Below are 25,028 nucleotides of genomic sequence, written 5' to 3'. Positions count from 1 at the left end.
AGCACATAAAATAAAATATTTTTTGTGTTTACACTCACTCTTTCAAACAGATGCAAGTAAAACACAGCAGAAAATAAATAAAGTCAAAGACTCAGCGGTCCTTTTGCTCTATTTTCACCTGTAAAGCAGGAGCAGGGTAGGCGGAGGGTTACCCTGGTGCAGGTGTGCTGCGGTCAGTTGAAGAATCCGCGCGAGTGTCTCTGTGAGTTTCCCATCACGTCGTAGCTACTCGGTGCTTGCTCGGAAGTTTAGGGGTTTTTTTCGCTGTAAAAGGAAGTTTTCTTCCCACGCACGATGGACGCTAATGTTTTTGTCACTTTTTATGGAATCAAACTCAAAGTAAGGTCAGTACTTCCACACTTTAAACGCTGCACGCTCATACTCTCTCCCGCACTCGATATATTATCCATTGTTGATCTGCACACAGCTGCTGTCACCAACGTCGCACTTGCTTACGTCACTGTCATGAGACATTCTCGCAAAAAAAATCACGGTTTTAGTAACGCAGTAACGCAGCGTTCCTACGGGAAAGTAACGGTAATCTAATTACCGATTTTGCAATAGTAATCCCTTACTTTACTCGTTACTTGAAAAAAGTAATCGCGTTACAAGTAACGCGTTACTGCCCATCTCTGCTTGTGTCTTGCGGGGTTATTGACTCAGAGGATGTCCCCGCAGAGATGCCTTCGGCCACAGGGCGCCCACTGTTTTGGCTGAGGGCCAACTGCTCAGCCTCTGTGAGTGGTGGTGGTGGAGGACCCCCACCTGTTTTTCGGGCCTCCGCTTTTTTTCTGTTGGCTATAACGGGCCACATTTGAGCATACAGAGTAAGCAAATATGTACTTGTAATGTGCTCAGATAATTTCAATAAGTGCTTACAGAAAGAAAATTAATGTAGCCTCTAACTGCAATTGATTTACATCGGACAAACAGACCAAGCACTATGGCTCATAATACAATTACACCTTACCTGTTTGGACTATATTTTTATATTTCATTTTTACTTGCTGCCAGGAACGTTTGGGGCCTGTTGGGTTGCACCTGCGCTCACATCACATCACAAAATAAAATGTATAAAATAACAAATAAAATAACATATGATAAAATAACGTGTTAAATGGGTGGAAATCCCTCGATCAATGTTTATATTAACACTCACGCATTGACTCTGTCGGCTATGTTTTGCCATGCATGCTCCCTTTGTTTTGCAGCTGAGGCTGTGTTACTTTTTTTCTGAGAAATTTGCATGTTATCGGCATATGCTGCCATCAGAATTTCGGCCTCAAGCGCTGTGAAATACATTGACCGCGCCTTCTTTCCCTCCGTCTCCATGGTGACTCGCTTAATCTGTGCTCCGCTTATCAGGGCTTTATGTATCCTCGTCCGCGCGCTTCACTTGGGGTTAAAGCAACTCCGCGTTGATTGAACTAATTGTTATCAGCCTTTCTGAAACCGAATATTCCGAGTTGGACAGTTCGGGGTTACTCAACCCTGAGTATCGTTTTTCACTCTGAGTTTTCTAAACCGGCTTCCTGAAACAGGGCCCAGGACAGAGAAAAAAGGACAAAACTGACTCAGTAAAACAACAGAAAATAAGATCCCATGTAAATCTGTATTATGTAGAAGTTCAGCCCAGCAACCAGTTCAGTTCAACACAAGTTTAAATGATTCTATCTGAACTCTGTGGAGCCTGATCTCAAGCTTTTTGAGTCTGACACTGAAACCAGAGGATCTTTCTGTCTCTTCAGATTCACTGTGATCCAGTGATGGGAGTGATTTCAGCCCTGAGTGATCACGCTGATGTTTGCACAGAGCAGACAATGAGGTGAATGTTTGGGCACATTGGTAACAGTGAAACAGTTTATTAGTAACGTGGGATCGTTTGTGTGTGGAGTATGAACTGAGATTCCTGAAGCTCTTGTCACACTGGTCACAGCTGTAGTTTCCTTCCATGTGTGTACGTTCATGATTGTTACGATTACCTGAATCTGAGAAGCTTCTGTCACAGTGTCTGCACTTGTATGGTTTCTCTCCTGTGTGGACTCGTTTGTGTCTTTTAAGCTTACATGCAGTGGTGAAGGATGACCCACACTGATCACAGAGGTGCTTTTTAACCCCACTGTGAATCAGTTCATGTGTTTTTAATCCACCTGATGTGGGGAAGCTTCTCCCACATTCTTTGCAGTATTTCAGTTTATCTCCAGTGTGTCTACGTTGATGTGTTTTTAGGTCAGCTTGGCAACTGAAAGTTTTTCCACAGAGGTCACAATGAAAGTCTTTCCCACCACCACAGTGATGACAGGGTTGAGAACTGGATCCATCTGTGTCGCTCTGCTTCTAAACAAAGACACAAAGACAGTGTAAGTCAGTCCTTCAACACTTTTATCCTGAACGTCGCCTGAAATAAAGAGCATCTCTGCAGACGTCCAATTACATTTGACTGTTTCAGTTAACACACTCAGTTTACTGGGCTGCAATAACTACAATACTACCACCATAATACTACAGTAATACTAAAATCATAACTGACATGAAAATCTGAATAATCAGAGCTGCTTTTCCATGCAGTAGAATTGCTAGCATGCTAACACAGTTTAATGAGCAGAGTTGCTCCAAACAGTCAGGCTAAAATGACAAGATAACAATATAAATACATACCTCACAGTAACTGCACTTGTTGAGTCTCTTTCTGGTGTGGATCTGTTGGTGTAGTCTCAGGTAATGTGGAGCTTTAAAAGTCTTCTCACACAGGTCACATTTATAAGGTCGTCCCTCAGTGTGGATAAACATGTGTCGTTTTAACTGTGTGTCTGTAGCAAAGTATTTGCCACACTGTTCACAGCAGTACACATCATGTCTGGTGTGAATGCGTAGGTGTCTATTTAGGAACCCTCTCTGGCTGAAAGTTTTTCCACAGATGTCACAGCTGTACGCCTTAATTCCAGAGTGGGTAACTAGATGCTTCTGTAAGCTGCTACTGCAATTAAAAGCTCTGCCACACTGATCACAGCTGTACGCTTTAACTCCACTGTGGATGAGTTGGTGTCTTTTTAGGTAACGCTTCAAGGAAAAAGACTTTCCACACAACTCACAGCTGAACGGTCTCTCTCCAGTGTGGATGACCTGATGCTGTTTTAGATGATCCTTCCTAGCAAACTCCTTCCCACACTCGTCACAGCTGTATGCCTTAATTCCAGAGTGGGTAAGTAGATGCTTCTGTAAGTTCCAACTGTGAGTAAAAGCTCTGCCACACTGATCACAGCTGTACGCTTTAACTCCACTGTGGATGACCTGATGGTGTTTTAGATTAGCCTTCAAAGTAAAATCCTTCCCACACTCGTCACAGGTGTGTTTTTTCTCTCTCTTTCTTCTGTGAGGTTTGTCGGCCTCCTGAGAGCGCTGACTTCTCGCTCCATGTTGGTCCTGCAGTGACAGAGATACAAACAGAGGCAGTGAGTGAAATGCAGTCGTGGAACAAACTCAACCTTCAAACTCCCTCCATTAACACTAGTTTTAAACCTGAAGGTGGAGTGTGGCACCAAACACCTTAAAGGTCTCTTATCCCCACCTGCTGGTAGTTCTAACACATTACATCCAACTGTTAAAAATAATTCATGACTGTTCAAACACTAAAATCATGCCCATCCCTCGTGATTGTGTACACACACACACACACACACACACACACACACACACACACACACACACACACACACACACACACATTATTTTATATTATTTTGTTGTTTCCTATTACATATTTCTATATTTTGTATAGATTTATACATAATTATTCAGTGATATTAAATCCTATGTTTGTTTATTCAAAAAGAACCCCATTAGCTTCCATGTTGCTCGTCTTCCGTCAAATACAATCACATAAAATATTATACAATAAAGTGGATTCAAAATATCAACATGATTTGGGTCTTACATCCACAGTGAAGTTTCACAATTGTTAAAATATAAGCCTTCAATAATAATAATAATAATAATAATAATAATAATAACAACAACATTGAGGCACATTACACAAATTTCAAAAACAAACCATCTCTTACAATATTTACAACAACTAAAAGTTCTGTAAATCAGCTTTTAAATGTTCATTGAAGTTTTGAATAGTTTGAATAATTCTCTAATTTTATAAGGCAATTTATTCCACTTAAACGTTGCTCTAAATGTAACAGTTTTACAAAAAGTTACTTTTAACTCGAGCATTTACTAATTTGCAGTTTGTTGAAAACTGTGTAATATCATTATGTATTTCATCTGGATACTGCAGCTGAGCAGGAATAAATGTGGTGTGTTTAACAGAATTGCTTTCTTTATAAATACAAGTAAGCCATAGAATATTTTAGCCTGGAAGCCAAGAAAGTTGATTATGCATTTTATCAATATTAGTATAGCATGAACATCTTAACACTAATCTGGACGCCTTATTCTGGACTAACTGAAGTCTGTGTAGATCTGTCTTATTAGCTGCTGACCAAATGATTGAACAATACTCCAGATGAGACATTACTAGTGCATTAATGACATCTTTCATAACTGAAGAAGTGATACACAAAGAGCATTTCATAGCCATAGCTATGCCTTGTCCCATTTTCTTAATAACAGAGTCGATGTGCTGAGACCATGAAAGGTGGTGATTTATGGTAACTTCTTATGAGTGCCTGCAATCGTTCTGGTGCTGTGACATAAAAACAAACGCTGACCCGAGACTCTGGCACACAGTTTTGCCTCTTTTGATCATTTTAATGTGTGATTAGTGCACAATCAGGGTGCCTTTCATGTAGGGCTGGGCTATATCATACCGTTCACAGTAATACCGGTATAATGTTGGGCAACGATAAGAAAATGAAATATCACGATAGAATATGGGTAAAACGCGCATGCGCAGTGCCTTTGTTTTCACACGCACATGGAGGAAAAAACATGGCGGTGACGGAGAATTAGAAGGGTGAAAGCGGATCGTTGAATGAAACAGATGAACCAGAATTGGTTTGTAAAAATGCTTCAACTTCAGTGGTGTGGAACTGGTTTAGCTTTCGTACGTCAGATACACAACAAACTCTATTTGTGGTAGGACATGCTAGCAGGCCGTCGTTATTATCGTGTTTTTTGTGGAGTTGTAAAGTATTTTGTCTCGCGTCAATTATATCGTCAGCTACATCGTTATCGCAAATTTTCAAACGTATATCGTGATAAATATTTTTGGTCATATCGCCCTGCTCTGTCTGTCACCTTCTGTGTTGAGCTCATTGTTTCCTCTGTAGTGGCTGAGCTGAGTCCAGATGGCTGAAAATGTTCCTCTGCTGCTCCGTCAGACTCTTCTCCTCCTGCTGATCAGCTGGGACACAAAACAGATCTTTGTTAGGCTCCACACTGCACTGAAGAGTCAAAGTGTCTCATATGTTCAACAAATTTTTGCTTCCCGAGGTGTGCAAACAGACACAAAAGGTTTGAGCACCGATACCAGATTTAGCAGTATGCAGACCAGTAGCAGGAGAGACTGAGGCCTGTTATTAGAATCAAATGCCCAGTGGGCCGACACACCGATTTGCAACGTTAAGACAAAGACAGCTGTGTTTTATCCTGGAATACATTTATTTTACATTTTCTTGAAATGTTTTTCATTATAGCACTTTTACCTCCAACTAGGGGTGCAACGATACACAAAATTCACAGTTCAGTTCGATACTTTGGTGTCACGGTTCGATATTTTTTCGATACAAAATAAAAAGTTCATGCCTTTTTAATTAGTCATTTATTAACATTATAAATATATATTTTAACTCAAAAGTACAGTTTTTAAATTTAATGTTGATGAAACAACAAAAATAAATAAATAAATAAATCTGATTGAGGAATCACTCATCTTTGGAAAAGAGAGTTTATTACAGAGAAATGGCTCTTTCCAAAATAAAAGCTATTCTATACGCTTCTTCTGGGCTATACTCTCAGCAGCATATTAAACATATCAGGTCCCCATAAGGAGAATCATGTGCTAACGGCTGCCTAAATGACTCTGGTAACGTTTGTGGCATGCGTGCTTGTTGTTTTTGTCTGCTTCCACTTGTCTTTGCACTAGGATGATGTCGGCATAAATGTGTAGTCATATTCATTGTGTTCCCACTAGTGCTGTCAGCGTTAAACTCGTTAAAATGACGTTAACGCCATAACGCTGCAAATCTCCCTTAACGAGTTACCATGGATCGTGTGCGTGGGGCTGGACGGCATCAACATGTTAACGAGCTAACGGCGATAACGCACTAGTTCCCACCAATTGAGCATTGCGTGGCACATCGGACATACTGTTTCACTTTTGTCCATGACGCGCTTACCATCAGGGTCATGCTTCACATGAACATCACGATAGTTTCAAACGCCAGATCTGAATGAAGGTGGGGGAGGTTCAATTTCAGGTAGCGTTGAGGCAGTTGCCATATTGCAACGAGCTTGGCTTCTGTCTTGCTAGCTTGCGCTGCGCTCAGTGGATCTGCACTCGACAGTGCAGCCTAGGCGGGGTAATCGAACACAGATCTACTGAGCGCTCAACACACAGCATCGTTGGAAGAAAAGTTGATAAAACAAATAAAAGATTTTGTATTGTTCGATACATATGCATACCGAACCGAAAGCACTTTATCGAACGTATTTGTTTGTTTTGTTTTTTTAAAAACACACTCCCTTCACCTCTTCTACATTCTTATGTTTCTCCCAGAGCAGATCTGAGGGGCAGCCCCTCAGTCATACACATATACTTTTAATCTCACCCTTAAGGGGTGGTCCCCAGGAGTTTCACAGCATGGTTTAGAACAGTGGTTCTCAAACTGTGGTACACATACCACTAGTAGTACTTAGTCTCTCTCTGGTGGTACACGGAAAACCTCAATTTCTTTTTTAAAGACTAAACAATATGTAATTGTGGAGGTATGCAAAGATGACACAAGCGTTCCCGGGGCTCTTCTGGGAGAGAGGGTGGACCAGAAAACGTCTCCCTGAGCATGAGTCCTCTATAAAGAGCAGCTTATTGCCAGTGGTTGCGGCCACTCCTGCAAGTGAGTAGTAACCCTTTGCAGCCAGCAACAGTGAATTGGTAAAGCCAGCTGTCGGAGGAAGACTTGAGTGAAGAGGAATCCGCCTTCATCTGTCTCTAGCAAGGACAGTGTGCTCTACATGAGCTCAAGAGCAATACCGTCACCCAGACCCGAGAGAGAGGGGTTTCTCGGTCCGAGGGAGTAGCGCCGTAGACGTGGACAAAATTGTTGGTACCCTTCAGTCAATGAAAGAAGAACTGACCAGGGTGTCACTGCAGTTTGTCACACTGCGCACGCGCAAACACAAATGTCAGCGAAAAAGACGGCACAGCACATGTGTGATCTGGACACAAGCGATGGGAGCACAACTTGTAGAACTTTGGAAAGCTCATCCGAGCCTTTTCGATGTGGCCTCACAAAATTATCACGACCACAACAACCGTGAAAATAGTTGGATCTACACTGCTGCTCAATCACAGCTGCCTGATCAATGTTTTTCATTAGCAATTTAGCAAAGTTGATGGTGGTGGTGTGTTTGTGTGAGTGAAAGACAGAGAGGGAGAGCGAGCGACAGAATTTCTGTTATAACCTTCATTTTATGGACGCACAGTGTGAGCACTCAGGTCGCATCAGAGCATCGGGCCGTATAGTGTGAGACCCTGCACCGTGACCTATGAACTTCTAACCCCTGCGAGTCAACGTACAGTTTGAGTAGGAGCTGAATCGCGCGACTGAAAAAAATCGCAGTGTCTGCCCAGCATTAGCCCACGTATACTACGCGATGCACGACGAAGGCCAAAATCGGGCCGATCGCCAAAACGGTCGCACGACTCAAAAATCGGCTCAAAATGGGCCAAAAATCGCACAGTGTAAGCCCAGCATAAGCCCAGCATTACACACACACAGCTGTGGTTTCCTGTTTTGCTACACTCTGGAGAGCCTCGCCTTTAACGGTCTTCTCTCACAGAGAGCAACAGAAAGCGTCCTTCAGAAAACTTCGATAAACTCAAGATTGACTGAACAGTTCAAAGTTACCTTGACACTTACCTTTAGATGTGAGAGGTAGTGATGTGTCGAAGCTTCGAAGCGTGTCGAGTAATCTCGGGGGAATTTTTGTGAAGCGCGTATCGAGGCTCGCTTTGATTACGTATGCAGTGACGTTCGAGGCCTCGTGGGCAGTCCGTACCACGTGACTGATTCAGGAACTGGCTCGCCGGTTCGCGCCAGATTCGAAATAAAATGGGCAGCAAAACACAGCTGATTCCCTCATCACGCTGTGTTGTGGAATTGGATTACCTACGTGCTACACAGTTACTTGAGCATTTCTTCTTCGATGGAACCAGCAAGGAAGAGATTTTTTTTCTCTTCTAATAAAGTATGTACACAGTAATAAATATCACAAATGATAAGTACCATAATATAAATAAACAACACTACAGATCCTATAATGTCTTTTAGTTTATTAAAAAGTGGAGCGCCACACAGTTTGTGTCATTATCCAGATGTACATAAGCATGATTACACAGTTACTAGGGGTGGGTTTTGATTATCGATTAAAATCGATTCTAGCTTGGATAACGTGATATTGATTCATTAAAATCCTGAATCGATTTTTAATATAAATTTATTTTGCCCCAAACGCCAGAATCTCAGGTTAAACCTCACTAAATTTCAACAACCACCAAACAGCTAAAACAGTAAATGACAGCAGATACACGTAGGCTATTATGCACAAAGACGTAAACACAAAGCGCGGACCCGCCGACACATCAGAATCAGTGAGATGTGGCCTTTCTCACCCGACGGCACGGACACGGTTAGGGCCGAAATCCGACAGCTCGCTGGTTCTGATCTGTCGGCGGGCCTTGTGTTTTACGCCCTTTTTGCGCTGATTCTGAAGCTGTAGGTTTTTACCTCTCCAAACAATATTGACTGAACCAGCAGCAAAAGAAGATCCAAACTACGCTTCACATAAACATAGCCATGAATTCCCTCTGACTTTTGCTATTTTGCTTCCACCACGATAAAATCACACTTCATGCACAGCTCGTGGTCTCTCTCTGTACTCCAAGAACAGTTTCCCGTCTAAAAATCTGTTTTCTGCATTATTCACTTGCTTGTTATGCACAAGTCTACACAGCAAATTCAAAAGTGTTAAATGTTTTGGTGTTAATAGTCTTCTTGCAAAAGTTGAGTTAATTTTACTCTAAGCAGAGTCACATTCTTTTAATGTAACTCTGAGGTGTAAAATGATAGTAGTTAAAATCGAGTGTTAAAAATGAGTGTTTCTATGTCAAATCTGGAGGTGTTACAATGGAAACATTAACTCTTGACCTCTTAACTCTGAACTCCTAGAGGGGCTATGACACCAACAGAGTAAATTCACAGACTCCGCCCCCAGCACGGCTTCAATCGAAGCTGAAGTGAAGCCGTTTCAGAACATTTTGCTCTACATATTTGAGTTGTTTGCCATGCTTGGTAAGTCATTTTTTCAAAGATTGTTTCAATTATTATTATGAGCTTTTACTTCTGTGGCTCTTTGGAGTTGAGACAAAGCTGTGTGGAAGGCAGTAGCCATGTTGCTCGGTGATAGCATAATATTCTGTTTTAGCTAGCTGAAAGATATTGTTTGCAGGCAAATACCACAGCCTTGAAAAAAAGCTTGCATGTGAATTTTCAGTCAAACTTTTGGTCAAATACACCTAAAACAATGTCTAGAATGTGAAATGTTGGTATAATGGTGCTACTTGAAGCCTGAAAACGATCGCCCATAAAAAAAAACGAGCAAACAGCAGTAGCAGACGTCCTGACTGGATTCTACGGTAGCATAGATCCCTCCAGAGTTTTGTGCACACGGTTTGGGTAAAAATGAAAAAGGTTGAGGTTTTACATTTAATTCAGTATTACCTGTTGCCTGTGTCTTTGTCTTTTGGGAAAATACTTTACACAAGTAATGGCTCAAAGAGGATTCCTTTTCTTTTTTTTTTTACTGTGCTGCAATTGTTTACTGGATTATTTGTGCCATTAATTAGTGTCAACTAATTTTTATTCAATCTCCGCACAGGATATGCTTGTGAAGATGGAATATGAGGGAGAGCAGAAGTGCGTTGAAGTTCCACAAAGGGATGAATGAAGGACATGCATATTGTATTGAAGAAATAAGTGATGAGAATGCTGTTATTTGCATTTACCAGCTTGCCTATGTCAGACCTTTTGATAAACAAAATTCTAATGAAAGTGAGAACATGTATACTGTTACATCTTTCAGAAAATGTTTTGATATTGTGGTGCACAGTTCAGAATAAATGTTTTTCAAAAACCATTGCATCTTTTTAGTAAATGTTTATTTCCAAAAGAAATTTCTAGAAGTTCAGAACAGTAAAATTCCCGCTTTTTAGAATGAATTAGAAGATAACTCTTACGTAGTTAAACTAAAATACTCTTTGAGAGTTAATATATAAACTCTTAACACCCAGTGTTAAATGATCAACTCCAGACAGATTTGGTGTTTAACACTAAATCAGAGTTAACGTACCAACTCTCCAAAAAGAGTTAAATTAACACTCTCTGGTGTGGACCCATATAGACACTTTAATAGTGTTGAAATCAAATCCGAAAGTGTTAATTTGGACATGCTGGATTTGCTGTCTACCGTTGTTTACAGCGCTGTCGGTCGCTGTTTTTTTTCCCTTTTACTTACTTCCAAAAAGAAAACCTAATTTCTGCTGTTCAGTAGGCTACTGAACAAATGTAAACTTTTTAAAATTATGCAAAATGCAAAACGCTTAGCCGTGTCTCTAAACCTCTGTAACTTTTCTCTGCTTCACTTCAGCAGCATCAGGTAATGTTCATATGTTGATTAATGGTTTTCTTTCGTTTTTGATCTACTGCAGAATATTTTTATAAAATCGTTTTTCTGTTTTAGCCTCAGCTACTTTGATACAAAGGCATCTGCTGTGATGCTTACACCTTTGATAAAGTCTCGCAAATCTCATCTTTCTTTTTATAGATATAAAAATATGGAAATGTACTGATCCGTGATCTGAATTATAACATTTCTGACTGTCTGAGGAAAAATTTACCCAGATCGGATCGAATCGATTCTAGAAATCAGTGACGATACCCAGCTCTAACAGTTACACAATCATACCAAAACTCTGTCCTGATAGGTTCCACTTTCTCTTTTGTATCAGACATACTGAGACAATATTCGGGATAAATAATCATGAAAACAATTTATTTATTCAGTTTAGCGGTTTACACGTCACATCATTATAATCACAGAGCTTGTTTCACTTGAATCGTCCACTTGATGGCGAAGTAGAGCAAATGAATCATCACAATGCTTCGAACCATGAGTCGACCAGTTGGATGAAAGCTTCAGTTCATCACGGGGCTTTATATCACCATCACTAGTATTTTGGTCCTAAACCATTCAGAGCTTTATAGACCAGCATCAGAACTTCAAAGTCTATCCTCTGACGGACAGGCAGCCAGAGTAAAGACCTCAGAGCTGGACTGATGTGGTCCACTTTTTTGGTCTTAGTGAGGACTCGAGCAGCAGAGTTCTGAATGAGCTGCAGTTGTCTGACTGATTTTTTAGGTAGACCTGTAAAGATGCTGTTGCAGTAATCAAGCCTACTAAAAATGAATGCATGGACTAGTTTTTCCAGGTCCTGTTGAGACATCATAACAGTACTTACTTTTAAACGTTTAATCTTTGGCCGCTCCGCTTCCACCGTTTTTTTCGGCAAAATTATCCACATCCACCGCCGCGCTATGCAATCTGGGATATGTTGGGCCACGAAGTCTACACCGACACATCTTTAAAATTCAGGGAAATGAAGGACACATTTGAGGGCCGCATTTCGAGCAGCCTTTGAATTGGAACAGCCTTCGTCGCGATGCTGTGACGTAATCGGCCTTAAAACGCAGCCTTTAAGGCTGCAGACCCTGAACTGGGATACAGCCCAGGAGTGACATGTTTAGCCACATGTTCTCCTTAAGTTGCTGGCTGGCTGAGTGGTGTCCAAGAAACGATGTGGGCTTCATAGATGATTGGCAAATCTTCTGGAGGAAACCTGGTCTTGTTAGGAGAGACGTCATCGATCCCACTTTGGATGGAGCAGCTCTCCTTTCTAGAAATATGGACACATTTATTAAACCCCCTAAAATATGACTATCCAGAGCTGGGACCAGGAAGCAGAGTTGCAGTCTTACACGCCTCTCTGCAGCTTCTCTCCTCCTGAAACGACAGCTTCAACACATAATCTGTTATTAGACTATTAAATATTTCACTTTAATGTTGCAACTACACAGTCACTTCTGTCTTTAAACAAAATAATATTTTCCAATTACAGAAATCATGAAATCCAAACTAAAGTGTTACTGTTGCTATATGCATTTACTATAAATAATCGATGATGGTGCTGACATGAAGGAAGAGAAAGTTACAGGTTGCATCCTTTGAGTTTGTCTCTGTGCCTTTGGGCGATTTTTATGACAGATGTTTCTGTTCAATTCTGAAATCCATTTTTCAAACACAAACACTATTTTAAAGCTTTTAAAGATATTAATGATAATTATAATAACAGTAATAAAAACAAAAGCTCTCAGATCCATCAAACCAAGCAGCAGAGAGAACAACAAGTGAAGATAAAACTTTAACCTTGTAGACTTCATTATGTTCCAGCTGCTCTACAGACGCTGTGACCTCGAACTTAAGCAGGTCGTAAAGTATGTGCAGCTCAATAACTTCATAATTACACCCTGTGGTATTTAGGCAGCAGAACAACTAAGAATAACAACTACAAATAATGTTTTTAGGTTTCTGTTGTACTGCAAGGTTCTGTACAGGAGAAACAAACCAAGAGCAAATATTACGTCTCATTTACACCCGAGCACGAAGAGCCATCAAAATTTAGCAAATTGAATCATCTTTGTTTAGATGCAAGAAGAATCATATAGAAGTGAAAAAGTATAAATATAAATCCAGAGCAAAGATATCCTCTAAATCAGCGTAGCACATGTGCAGCTGCTGGGATTCACTTAAGCATTCGGCTCGTCGCTGTTGCAGATTTTTCTCTCGCTGTTCTGGCTCACAGCGCTGCAAGCACAAAAATAAATATCCCCAAAGGTGTGAAAGGGAGCTAATTAGTAAGAGTATTGCTACTCTCCCCAGGAGTAGTCCAGCAGTAGAAATCAGTCCAATAACAAGGTGTGTAACATCTAGCAGGGTGACAGAAAAACCCAGGGTAACTTCCAAGGACCTCAACGTCTCTCTCACATTGCGTTTTTTAAACATGTTTCCATTTGTCACTTCAGTCTTTACTCTGAAATACAGGAAGAGAAATCATGGCTGAAACAATTTCTCATGAAACCAGGGGTGTGGTCCAACAGTCAGTTTTGGTGAGGAAGGTTCCTAACTGAGAGAAGTGACCCAGAAGTATCTGTGTAGCAGCCACAATGAATCAAGATCATGAGCTTTATTAACTGATCAAAGTCTCTTCTTTCATCTTCTGTATTATTCAGTTTGCATTGGTAATGCCCATTATTGTAATGCTTTTTTAAGATGAGCAAAACTTTATTTTACTTTGGGTTAGCTGGGATAAGTGATGGATGGAGGGAATTTTACTTCAGTCACAGAAATCCTAAATAGGAAGGAGGAGCAGAGTTACAGTGGATCACTATCCAGCAGGGAAACAAGATTTATTTCAATTTCTTGGCAAAGAGTGAGATTTACGCAGTGGGCAAATTAGGGAGATGACACCATCAGATCCCGAGCCCTCCATGTGTTAATCAAGACACTGCTGCTGTGCTACATCCACAAATAATGAATAAATTAGGAGCTAAAGCTAAAAGGACAGTTTATTTGTACCATCTTCATGTCAACACATTCAAGTGTAGCTCCCGTTAGCCACCACGCGGACAAGTTCTTGTTTACAGATGATTTATTCAATGTTCGGCGACAAGATCACTCAGCGTCGTCATCATCATCATCATCGTGAGAACTACCCAAAGAAAACAATTGCAATAAGCAACATGTTTACAATAACTCTTATCACAGTAAATCCAAACAATAAAGGTATAGACACATAAATGCCCTTTTATGGCACTTTCATTGAAACTGAAATTAACAGAGGCACCCTGAACACACCTCATTGCCTGCTGTAGCCAAACGGGAGAAAGTCCGTTCTTCGCGCGAGCCGCTACTCCTCTCAACGGTGAGTCCACAATTGGGTTTAATTTAACTTAACTTATGTGTTCTTTAAAACTTAAGTCCAGTTTAAAGCAGTAGGACGATGCAGCTGAACTCACAGAGCGCCATGCTTCTCTGCTCTAGTGTCACCACAAACTCAGTCCGTGCTGCACGTTACTTCCGCTACCACCAATTACAAAACAAAGTTCCACAATTAAAGGAAACTTACAAATATAAACACAAGAAAAACATTGGAACACTTCACTGTTAGTTACATCAAGAACATCACAGATGAAAGAAACATTAAAAACTTCCACACTACACAAAGCAAGAAAAATAGTTTCTTCCTTTCTGTAGAAAAAACAGAAACATCAAACACCTCCAAGACTCTCTTTGAAAGAACTAAAAACCTTTATTCTCATGGTCCAATCATGAGTGAACTCCCCGATGAAGCCTTGTGTGCTAAAACATGTCAGAGTTTAAAGGTTAAACATGAGGTTCCAAAACGTTTTGCTGGAGAACAATGAACTATTTGACTGAGTTTCAATTATTTACAGACGAGCAAAACCAGGACAGAGAAAAAAGGACAAAACTGACTCAGTAAAACGACAGAAAATAAGATCCCATGTAAATCTGTATTATGTAGAAGTTCAGCCCAGCAACCAGTTCAGTTCAACACAAGTTTAAATGATTCTATCTGAACTCTGTGGAGCCTGATCTCAAGCTTTTTGAGTCTGACACTGAAACCAGAGGATCTTTCTGTCTCTTCAGATTCACTGTGATCCAGTGATGGGAGTGATTTCAGCCCTGAGTGATCACGCTGATGTTTGCACAGAGCAGACAATGAGGTGAATGTTTGGGCACATTGGTAACAGTGAAACAGTTTATTAGTAACGTGGGATCGTTTGTGTTCGGAGTATGAACTGAGATTCCTGAAGCTCTTGTCACACTGGTCACAGCTGTAGTTTCCTTCCATGTGTGTACGTTCATGCCTGTTACGATGACCTGAATCTGAGAAGCTTCTGTCACAGTGTCTGCACTTGTATGGTTTCTCTCCTGTGTGGACTCGTTTGTGTCTTTTAAGCTTATTTGTAGTGGTGAAGGATGACCCACACTGATCACAGAGGTGCTTTTTAACCCCACTGTGAATCAGTTCATGTCGTTTTAAGTCACCTGGTGTGGTGAAGCTTCTCCCACATTCTTTGCAGTATTGCAGTTTGTCTCCAGTGTGTCTACGTTGATGTCTTTTTAGGGTCTTTTGCCGACTGAAAGTTTTTCCACAGAGGTCACAACGAAAGTCTTTCCCACCACCACGGTGATGACAGGGTTGAGAACTGGATCCATCTGTGTCGCTCTGCTTCTAAACAAAGACACAAAGACAGTGTACGTCAGTCCTTCAACATTTTTATCCTGAACGTCGCCTGAAATAAAGAGCATCTCTGCAGACGTCCAATTACATTTGACTGTTTCAGTTAACACACTCAGTTTACTGGGCTGCAATAACTACAATACTACCACCATAATACTACAGTAATACTAAAATCATAACTGACATGAAAATCTGAATAATCACTCAGAGCTGCTTCTCCATGCAGTAGAATTGCTAACATGCTAACACAGTTTAATGAGCAGAGTTGTTCCAAACAGTCAGGCTAAAATGACAAGATAACAATATAAATACATACCTCACAGTAACTGCACTTGTAGAGTCTCTTTCTGGTGTGGATCTGTTGGTGTTCTCTCAGGTAATGTGGAGCTTTAAAAGTCTTCTCACACAGGTCACATTTATAAGGTCTCTCATCCGTGTGGCTAAACATGTGTTGTTGTAACTGTGTGTAAGTTACAAACTGTTTTCCACACTGTTCACAGCTGTACACATCATGTCTGGTGTGAATGCGTAGGTGTCTATTTCGGTGCCCTCTCTGGCTGAAAGTTTTTCCACAGATGTCACAGCTGTATGCCTTAATTCCAGAGTGGGTAACTAGATGACTCTGTAAGCTGCTACTGCGAGTAAAAGCTCTGCCACACTGATCACAGCTGTACGCTTTAACTCCACTGTGGATGAGTTGGTGTTGTTTTAGAGCAACCTTCCAGGAAAAAGACTTTCCACACAAGTCACAGCTGAATGGTCTCTCTCCACTGTGGACGACCTGATGCTGTTTTAGATTAGCCTTCAAAGTAAAATCCTTCCCACACTCGTCACAGGTGTGTTTTTTCTCTCCCTTTCTTCTGTGAGGTTTGTCGGCCTACTGAGAGCGCTGACTTCTGGCTCCATGTTGGTCCTGCAGTGACAGAGATACAAACAGAGGCAGTGAGTGAAATGCAGTCGTGGAACAAACTCAACCTTCAAACTCCCTCCATTAACACTAGTTTTAAACCTGAAGGTGGAGTGTGGCACCAAACACCTTAAAGGTCTCTTATCCCCACCTGCTGGTAGTTCTAACACATTACATCCAACCTGCTGTTAAAAATAATTCATGACTGTTCAAACACTAAAATCATGCCCATCCCTCGTGATTGCACGCGCACATGCACACACACTTTTATATTATTTTATAATTTATATTATAGTGTAGTTTCCTATTACATATTTCTTTAATTTTTATAGATTTATACATAATTATTCAGTGATATTAAATCGTATTTTTGTTTATTTAAAAAGAACCCCATTAGCTTCCACAACAGATGTTGCTCATCTTCCGTCAAATACAATCACATAAAATATTATACAATAAAGTGGATTCAAGATATCCGCATAATTTGGCTCTTACATCCACAGTGAGGTTTCACAATTGTTAAAATATAAGCAATCAATAATAACAATATAATAATAATATCAATAACATTCAGGCACATTACACAAATTTCAAAAACAAATCATCTCTTACAATATTTACAACAACTAAAAGCTCTGTGAATCGGCTTTTAAGTATGGAAGCCCGTTTCCGCCACTAAATAAAAACAAAACAGCTAGTATCCATAAGTTGAAATTTTGAGAAATATAACTCGAAACTTCGAGTTAGCTCTGCCAATCAAAAATATAGGTGAATGAGGTCGCTTTCTTGTTACCCGGAAGCACATGGCAGAGGAACGTGCACTCAAAAACGGATCCCAACAAATTGGCGCTTTCGCGAGTACGTTTGCTGATAGTAACACCATGTGATTCAGCTAATAACACAGGGATTTCATCATTTGTGAAGCCAGGCTGAAAACACTCAGCAATCTGTGCATTCACGACTGGATGTAAGCTTAGTTGTAGCATTTGTAGCTGAGGGCTTCAGCTTCCGGGTAACGAGGAAATGACGTCATTCACATATATTACTGATTGGCAGCGCTAACTCGAAATTTCGAGTTAATAACTCAAAATTTTGAGAAAAGTAACTTGAAATTTTGAGTTATGGATCCTTTTTTTTTTTTTAGTGGCGGAAATGGGCTTCCATAGTTAAGTGTTCATTGAAGTTTTGAATAGTTTGAATAATTCTCTAATTTTATAAGGCAATTTATTCCACTTAAAAGTTGCTCTAAATGTAACAGTTTTACAAAAAGTTACTTTTAACTCGAGCATTTACTAGATTGCAGTTTGTTGAAAACTGTGTAATATGATTATGTATTTCATCTGGATACTGCAGCTGAGCAGAAATAAATGTGGTGTGTTTAACAGAATTGCTTTCTTTATAAATACAAGTAAGCCATAGAATATTTTAGCCTGTACAGGAAGCCAAGAAAGTTGATAATACATTTTATCAATATTATTATAGTATGAACATCTTAACACTAATCTGGACGCTTTATTCTGGACTAACTGAAGTCTGTTAAGATCTGTCTTATTAGCTGCTGACCAAATGATTGAACAATACTCCAGATGAGACATTACTAGTGCATTAATGACATCTTTCATAATTGAAGTGATACAGAAAGAGCATTTCATAGCCATAGCTATGCCTTGTCCCATTTTCTTAAAAACAATTGATGTGCTGAGACCATGAAAGGTGGTGATTTATGGTAACGCCGAGTAGTTTCATCTGGGTGACGTGTTCTAACACTGGCTACGGAAAGACTCAGTTGTGGGCTGTTGACTAATCTGCTTCTAATTAACATAGATTTGGATTTAGATACATTTAAAATCATGTTGTTTTTACTTATCCAGTCAAACACATTCAGCAAATTTTGTTGTGACACGCTGATCAGTTCAGAGTTGTCACTGGCTGAATAAAACAAGGTGGAATCATTGGCATACCCAAGATTAAGCCAAGACATATTGCAGATCATCAGTGAAAACTGAATAGAGAAGTGGAGCGAGCCAGCTGCCTTGGGGTAAACCGCAGTTCATAACTGAGAAATAACCATTGTTAGATTTGTATTGTTGATTGTCATTTATGCTTAGAAATATTTAACCATATATGCTTAGAGGTGTATAATCATTTGTAGATTGAAAGAATGTCTCATCCTAGGAGGTCTGTAACAGCTCTGTGTAGCATGAAGGGGGAGTGCGTTCACTCCCTCTACAGAGTGTTCCGGCGTAGATCACACCTCCTAGGAGAGGTCGTATCTTTTCTTATTGATTTATGGTATAGCAAGCACACGTATATCTGTTTAAGTATAAGAGCCTTTTGTTCAGATGGACCGCTAGACTCCTGGCACCAGCTTTGGGGAGTCTTCACAGGGTCACATCTGGATCACACACACACACACACACACACACACACACACACACACACACACACACACACACACACACACACACACACACAGGCAAGGTACTCTTTGTGTGTATGTAGACGTCATATGTTAATGAACCGATGCATATTCATGTAACCTCAATAAAAGAACAGTGGTACGGGAGAGTGGGCGAGAGCAACTGGGGTCAAGCGAAGGAACGGCGTTTGTCCGGTCTCTCCCGTGCACGAGTACCATGAAGAACTTTGCCTACTTGTGTCTTGCTTTGCAGTGTAATTATATTGTCCTCAACGTTCCAGCGGATAGGTTTGTAGCTTGAACCTACAAACCTATCAACCATTACAATAAACCTTCTGCTATCTTCTGTCCAAATAATTTTTTTCCAGCACAAAGCAGCTGGTGAAAATCCATAACATTTTAGTTTATCAATCAAAAGATCAAAATTTATCAAATCAAATGCAAGAAAAATGTCTGATTGTAACCTAAGGGTTTTTTTTTACATTAAGAAAAAGGCACCAAACATCAAACCAATTTAAGCCTAAACAGTAACACATGAAAGTAGAGCAGGGCGATATAACCAAAAATATTTATCACGATATACATTTGAAAATTTGCGATAACAATATAACTGACGATATAATTGAGGCGAGACAAAATACTTTACAACTCCACAACTTTATTAGTGCAAAAAAATCCATCAATATATTTTCACTTAAACAAGCAGCTGTTTTTTATGTGCATTAAAGTTATATAAAAATTTAACAGTGCAAATGCAAATTGCTTGCTGACAGTTTAACCAAAAGGATTTTCCAGAGGAAATTGGCTGACATTTGCATTTGCACTGTTAAATTTTAATACACATTAAAAAAAAAAAAGCTGCTTGTTTACGGGCTCAAAATGTGGTCATAAATATTTTGTACTTGTAAAAAAGAAATTGTGTGTGCGTAAAAAAAAGATTTGTGCGTGCGTAAAAAAGATTTGTGTGCGGACTTAGAAAAAAAAAACCCTGCAAGTTACAAGTGCGGATTTTGACCCTATTTTTCTTCCTTTCATCTGATTGGATTGTTACATTTGTGATTGACCAATCAGATGAAAGGAAGAAAAATAGGGTCAAAATCCGCATTTGTAACTTGCAGGGGTTTTTTTTCTAAGTCCGCACACAAATCTTTTTTACGCACACACAAATTCTTTTTACACATACAAATCTTTTTTACAAGTACAAAATATTTATGACCACATTTTGAGCCCATAGTTCTTTAAGTCCAAATACATTGATGGGGTTTTTTTTTTTTGCACTAATAAAGTTGTGGAGTTGTAAAGTATTTTGTCTTGCATCAATTATATCGTCAGCTATATTGTTATCGCAAATTTTCAAATGTATATCATGATAAATATTTTTGGTCATATCGCCCTGCTCTGTCTGTCACCTTCTGTGTTGAGCTCATTGTTTCCTCTGTAGTGGCTGAGCTGAGTCCAAGTAGCTGAAAATGTTCCTCTGCTGCTCCGTCAGACTCTTCTCCTCCTGCTGATCAGCTGGGACACAAAACAGATCTTTGTTAGGCTCCACACTGCACTGAAGAGTCAAAGTGTCTCATATGTTCAACAAATTTTTGCTTCCCGAGGTGTGCAAACAGACACAAAAGGTTTGAGCACCGATACCAAATTTAGCAGTATGCAGACCAGTAGCAGGAGAGACTGAGGCCTTGGTGGCGCTGTCACTTGGTGTTCGCTCGCTCTGTGGTAGAGTATCACTTCCTGTTCCTGCTCAAACACAGTGGTGTTTCTGAGTAGCTTATTTGCTTAGCAATTTAATTAACAACTTTTAAATACATTCTTTTTCATAGTATAATCTTCACGTGCTTCATGCGAAGCACACTTTCTGTGTACTCACTACCTAATTCATAGCCAAAGTATTCACTCACTTTCTCTGTACTGTTTCGCTAGCTTAGCTTAGCTCGTAGCCGACTCGTTAGCACCATGGCTACTTCACCTGTCCCTCCTGCACTTTCTTGCTCATTGTGTCAGATGTTTAGTTACTCCTCGGCCTCCTTTAGCAGTAATGATATCTGTAACAAATGTAGCATATTTGCAGCTCTTGAGGCCAGGATTACTGAATTGGAGACTCGGCTTCGCACCCTTCATTCACCCATAGCTAGTCAGGCCCCTGTAGCTGGTGCAGCCGAAGATAGCGTAGGCCCCGCTAGCTGTTCCCCGGCAGACCCCAAGTAGCTGGGGAAAGAGGGCGGCTGGGTCACGGTGAGGAGGAAGCATAGTCCTAAACTAACCGTTTTCCCCACTCGGCGACACACCCGCCGGGGGTCGAACTCTGGTAATTGGTGATTCTGTTCTCAGACATGTGAAGCTAGAGACACCGGCAACCATAGTCAATTGTCTTCCAGGGGCCAGAGCAGGCGACATTGAAGGAAATTTAAAACTGCTGGCTAAGGGTAAACATAAATTCAGTAAGATCATAATTCACATCGGCAGTAATGACACCCGGTTACACCAATCGGAGGTCACTAAAATCAATATTGAATCGGTGTGCAACTTTGCTAAAACAATGTCGGACTCTGTAGTTTTCTCTGGTCCCCTCCCCAATCAGACCAGGAGTGACATGTTTAGCCGCATGTTCTCCTTAAATTGCTGGCTGTCTGAGTGGTGTCCCAGAAATGATGTGGGCTTCATAGATAATTGGCAAATCTTCTGGAGGAAACCTGATCTTGTTAGGAGAGACGGCATCCATCCCACTTTGGATGGAGCAGCTCTCATTTCTAGAAATATGGACAAATTTATTAAACCCCCCAAAATATGACTATCCAGAGTTGGGACCAGGAAGCAGAGTTGCAGTCTTACACGCCTCCCTGCAACTTCTCTCCTCCTGCTACCCCCCCCCCCCAAACCTATCTCCATAGAGACTGTGTCAGCTTCCAAAAAGACAAAAAACAAACTAAAAACCAGCAACAAACAACTTAAACATAAACAATTACAAAGAAAGAACAATACAGTATCCACCTCTGAACCAAAGAGTAAAACCAGTGAAATGTGGATTATTAAATATTAGGTCTCTCTCCTCAGAGTCCCTGTTAGTACATGACTTAATAATTGATCAACAAATTGATTTACTCTGCCTTACAGAAACCTGGTTGCAGCAGGATGATTATGTTAGTTTAAATGAATCAACACCCCCGAGTCATTCTAACTACCAGAAATCTCGAAGCACAGGCCGAGGGGGCGGTGTGGCAGCAATTTTTCACACTAGCCTATTAATTAATGAAAGACCAAGACAGACTTTCAATTCATTTGAAAGCCTGAGGCTTAACATTGTCCACCCCAGCTGTAAAACCAGTCTTACTTGTTATCATCTATCGTCCACCTGGGCCTTACACAGAGTTTGTCTGATTTCTCAGACTTTACATCTAATTTAGTTCTGAGCTCAGATAAAAATAATTATTGTGGGTGATTTTAACATCCATGTAGATGCTAAAAATTACAGCCTCAGCATGGCATTTAATCTGTTATTAGACTCAACTGGCTTCTCTCAAAATGTAAAAGAAGCCACCCACCACTTTAATCACACTCTAGATCTTGTTTTAACATATGGCATAGAAACTGAACATTTAACAGTGTTTCCTGAAAACCCTCTCCTGTCTGATCATTTCCTGATAACATTTACAATAATTGATTACACAGCGGTGGAGAGTAGACTTTATCAAAGTAGATGTCTTTCTGAAAGCGCTGTAACTAAGTTTAAGAATATAATCCACCCACTGTTATCATCTTCAATGCCCTGTACCAACATAGAGCAGAGCAGCTATCTGAACGCTACCCCCAACAGAGGTCGATTAACTGCAGGAATGTCTTAAAGACATAAAGACCTGGATGGCCGCTAACTTTCTGCTTCTTAATTCAGATAAAACTGAGGTTATTGTACTCGGCCCTGAAAAGCTTAGAAATATGGTATCTAACCAGATTCTTACTCTGGATGGCATTACCTTGGCCTCCAGTAACACTGTGAGGAACCTTGGAGTGAAGTTTGACCAGGACATGTCCTTCAATGCACATATTAAACAAATATGTAAGACTGCTTTCTTCCATTTGCGCAACATCTCTAAAATTAGAAATATCCTGTCTCAGAGTGACGCTGAAAAACTAGTTCATGCATTTATTACTTCCAGGCTGAACGACTGTAATTCATTATTATCAGGATGTCCAAAAAACTCACTGAAAAGCCTTCAGCTACAGAACAATGGAGATTTCCGTTATATGGTAACGCCTGCAACTCACGTGACGCCCAGAATTGTACAATACTGATGCTCGAGAGCGCGCGTGTGATGCAAGTATGTGTAGAGTGTTGAGCGCGTGATCAGTGGTGAGAAAAACAACTCACGAAACTTGACCTTTCTTTACTCGTGGCTCAATTCCACTTCTAATCTATTCGTTTGCACACTTACACACACAGCTGTGGTCTCCTGTTTTGCTACACTCTGGAGAGCCTCGCCTTTAACGGTCTCCTCTCACAGAGAGCAACAGAAAACTTGAAAAACTCGAGATTGACTGAACTCAGTTCAAAGTTACCTTGACACTTACCTTTAGATGTGAGAGGTAGCGATGGTCCGCTTGAAGCTGACGCTCCGGTGCGTGTGTGAAAAAGATCAACATACTGCTTCAGAAGCACCGTGTCGAGGCTTGATTCGTTTGGCCAGAGTCACGTGATTAGTGACGCCTGAAGCTTCATTTAGAACGTACTTTTTAAAAATTGAACTTTATTGAAACACAATAAGTATACAACATACAAACAGATGAAGTTTAAGAAAGAACAGAACATGAACATACAAAACCAGGGGTAAAAAAAATTATTATATGAGTACGGGCAAAAATCAACATATATAAATATTGCTCCTTTTTGTTGGTTTAGTCTGATATTGATTGTATGTACTATTCCATATCCTTATAAAAAAGCAGAAATGTGGTGTTTTATTAATAAACTTACATTTATGGATAGAAAATTTAGCTAAACGTATTAAGAAATGTATTATAAAAAACATTTATCATTCTTCCTGGTGAACTTAAAGAAACAGAATAAAAACATTTTCCCATCATTAAGAAAACTCCCTTAAAATATGGACAATAACAAAACTGCTAAATTCTTCCAGAATCTCTGTGTAGAGGAATAGTACCAAAAAGGATGTGCTACAGTTTCTAGATGATCCCCACAGAAAGTTCAATTAGTATTTATGTCTCTTTTAAATGTTACCATATAGTGACTGGCAGGGTAACATTTATGAAGAATTTTACATGAGATATCCTTCACCTTGTTTACAATTAGATATTTATGGGATCATCCAGACTGTCTTTCAGGTGATATCTGGAACATGTCGGTTCCAGTAAGATATTATGTATATGGGAGAGACACGATATCTTCTTGGAATAAACTACGTATTCTCTTATTGCTGTTACCAAGTTCCTGTGACAAGCAGATTTTTCCCACTGCTGACTCAGCTGGATCAGAGAGAGTGACTGAGGTAGATATTGACCTGTCAGTGTTTTTATATAACATTAAAGTACCTGAGGGTATGGCACCAAGCACCATTGAGAATTCCCAAACACTGATGGGAAATTATATGGTGTAAGGAATTCATTGTAAGTAAGTCGTACTCCCTCTTTATCAACCAGCTGAGCCACCAATTGACCCTGTGCACGAGAAAATGCTAACTTCCTGGTTTGAGACCGGATGTGGGGTTGTACATTTCCGGTAGCTTTACCTTGTGGTCAATCGCTACTGCGAAGATATACTCCAAAATCATGTCCAAAGCTCGAAAACGGAAAGATCACGTTAAGTTACAAAGAGCAGAAAGTGGGAACACTCGCCACTGTTGTGTCATAAAAAAATCTAATGATCAATTTTGACGTTTAAAGAGTTTAGATCGATCAGTTGTTTACATCACTCAACACAAGAAGAACTGGATCACTACAGCAGAAGACACATCATCCACATTCAGAAGCACATCTCTGTATAGTGACTGGTCTTATGATTTAAACAGGCAAATGTTCAGCATTCAAATTACAGGTGAAGAATAGTCAAACCAGATGTTTCCCACGTTATGTTGATA

At 40.1% G+C, this 25,028-nt stretch overlaps 1 protein-coding gene and 1 long non-coding RNA gene across 5 annotated transcripts; one reads left to right on the top strand and one right to left on the bottom strand.

Moving 5' to 3' along the window:
* Positions 1-1,593: 1,593 nt before the first annotated feature.
* Positions 1,594-23,631, bottom strand: LOC113018278 (uncharacterized). 4 transcript variants are annotated; one of them, XM_080306592.1, is made up of 4 exons: positions 23,506-23,630; positions 20,346-20,451; positions 2,659-3,423; positions 1,594-2,337 (listed from the first exon to the last, which is right to left on the bottom strand). In XM_080306592.1, exons 2-4 carry the CDS (start codon positions 20,361-20,363, stop codon positions 1,645-1,647), a joined length of 1,476 nt encoding a protein of 491 aa, XP_080162718.1. In that variant the 5' UTR covers positions 20,364-20,451; positions 23,506-23,630; the 3' UTR covers positions 1,594-1,644. The 4 variants fall into 4 exon arrangements, 3 of the variants coding, with proteins under 3 accessions (XP_080162718.1, XP_080162717.1, XP_080162719.1); XM_080306591.1 differs by lacking the exons at positions 20,346-20,451; positions 23,506-23,630 and adding exons at positions 5,248-5,353; positions 8,091-8,206; XM_080306593.1 differs by lacking the exons at positions 20,346-20,451; positions 23,506-23,630 and adding exons at positions 5,248-5,353; positions 8,091-8,206 and having other exon boundaries at positions 1,594-2,334.
* Positions 9,141-10,365, top strand: LOC145431139 (uncharacterized). The gene is made up of 2 exons (XR_013911481.1): positions 9,141-9,521; positions 10,108-10,365. It is a non-coding gene; the product is annotated as an uncharacterized LOC145431139 (long non-coding RNA).
* Positions 23,632-25,028: the final 1,397 nt, after the last annotated feature.

The sequence above is a fragment of the Astatotilapia calliptera genome, chromosome 9 (assembly GCF_964374335.1).
Source record: "Astatotilapia calliptera chromosome 9, fAstCal68.1, whole genome shotgun sequence".
NCBI classification, from domain to species: domain Eukaryota; kingdom Metazoa; phylum Chordata; class Actinopteri; order Cichliformes; family Cichlidae; genus Astatotilapia; species Astatotilapia calliptera.
The sequence above is the reverse complement of the archived record's forward strand: the minus strand, read 5'-3'. Positions and strand labels throughout refer to the sequence as shown.

What these genes read in the sequence shown, in the direction of transcription:
- LOC113018278 (XM_080306592.1), bottom strand. An exon ending in ACAAGTGCAGTTACTGTGAG is followed by an intron (nt 2,338 to 2,658) that starts GTATGTATTTAT and finishes GTCTTTGTTTAG; the next exon opens with AAGCAGAGCGACACAGATGG.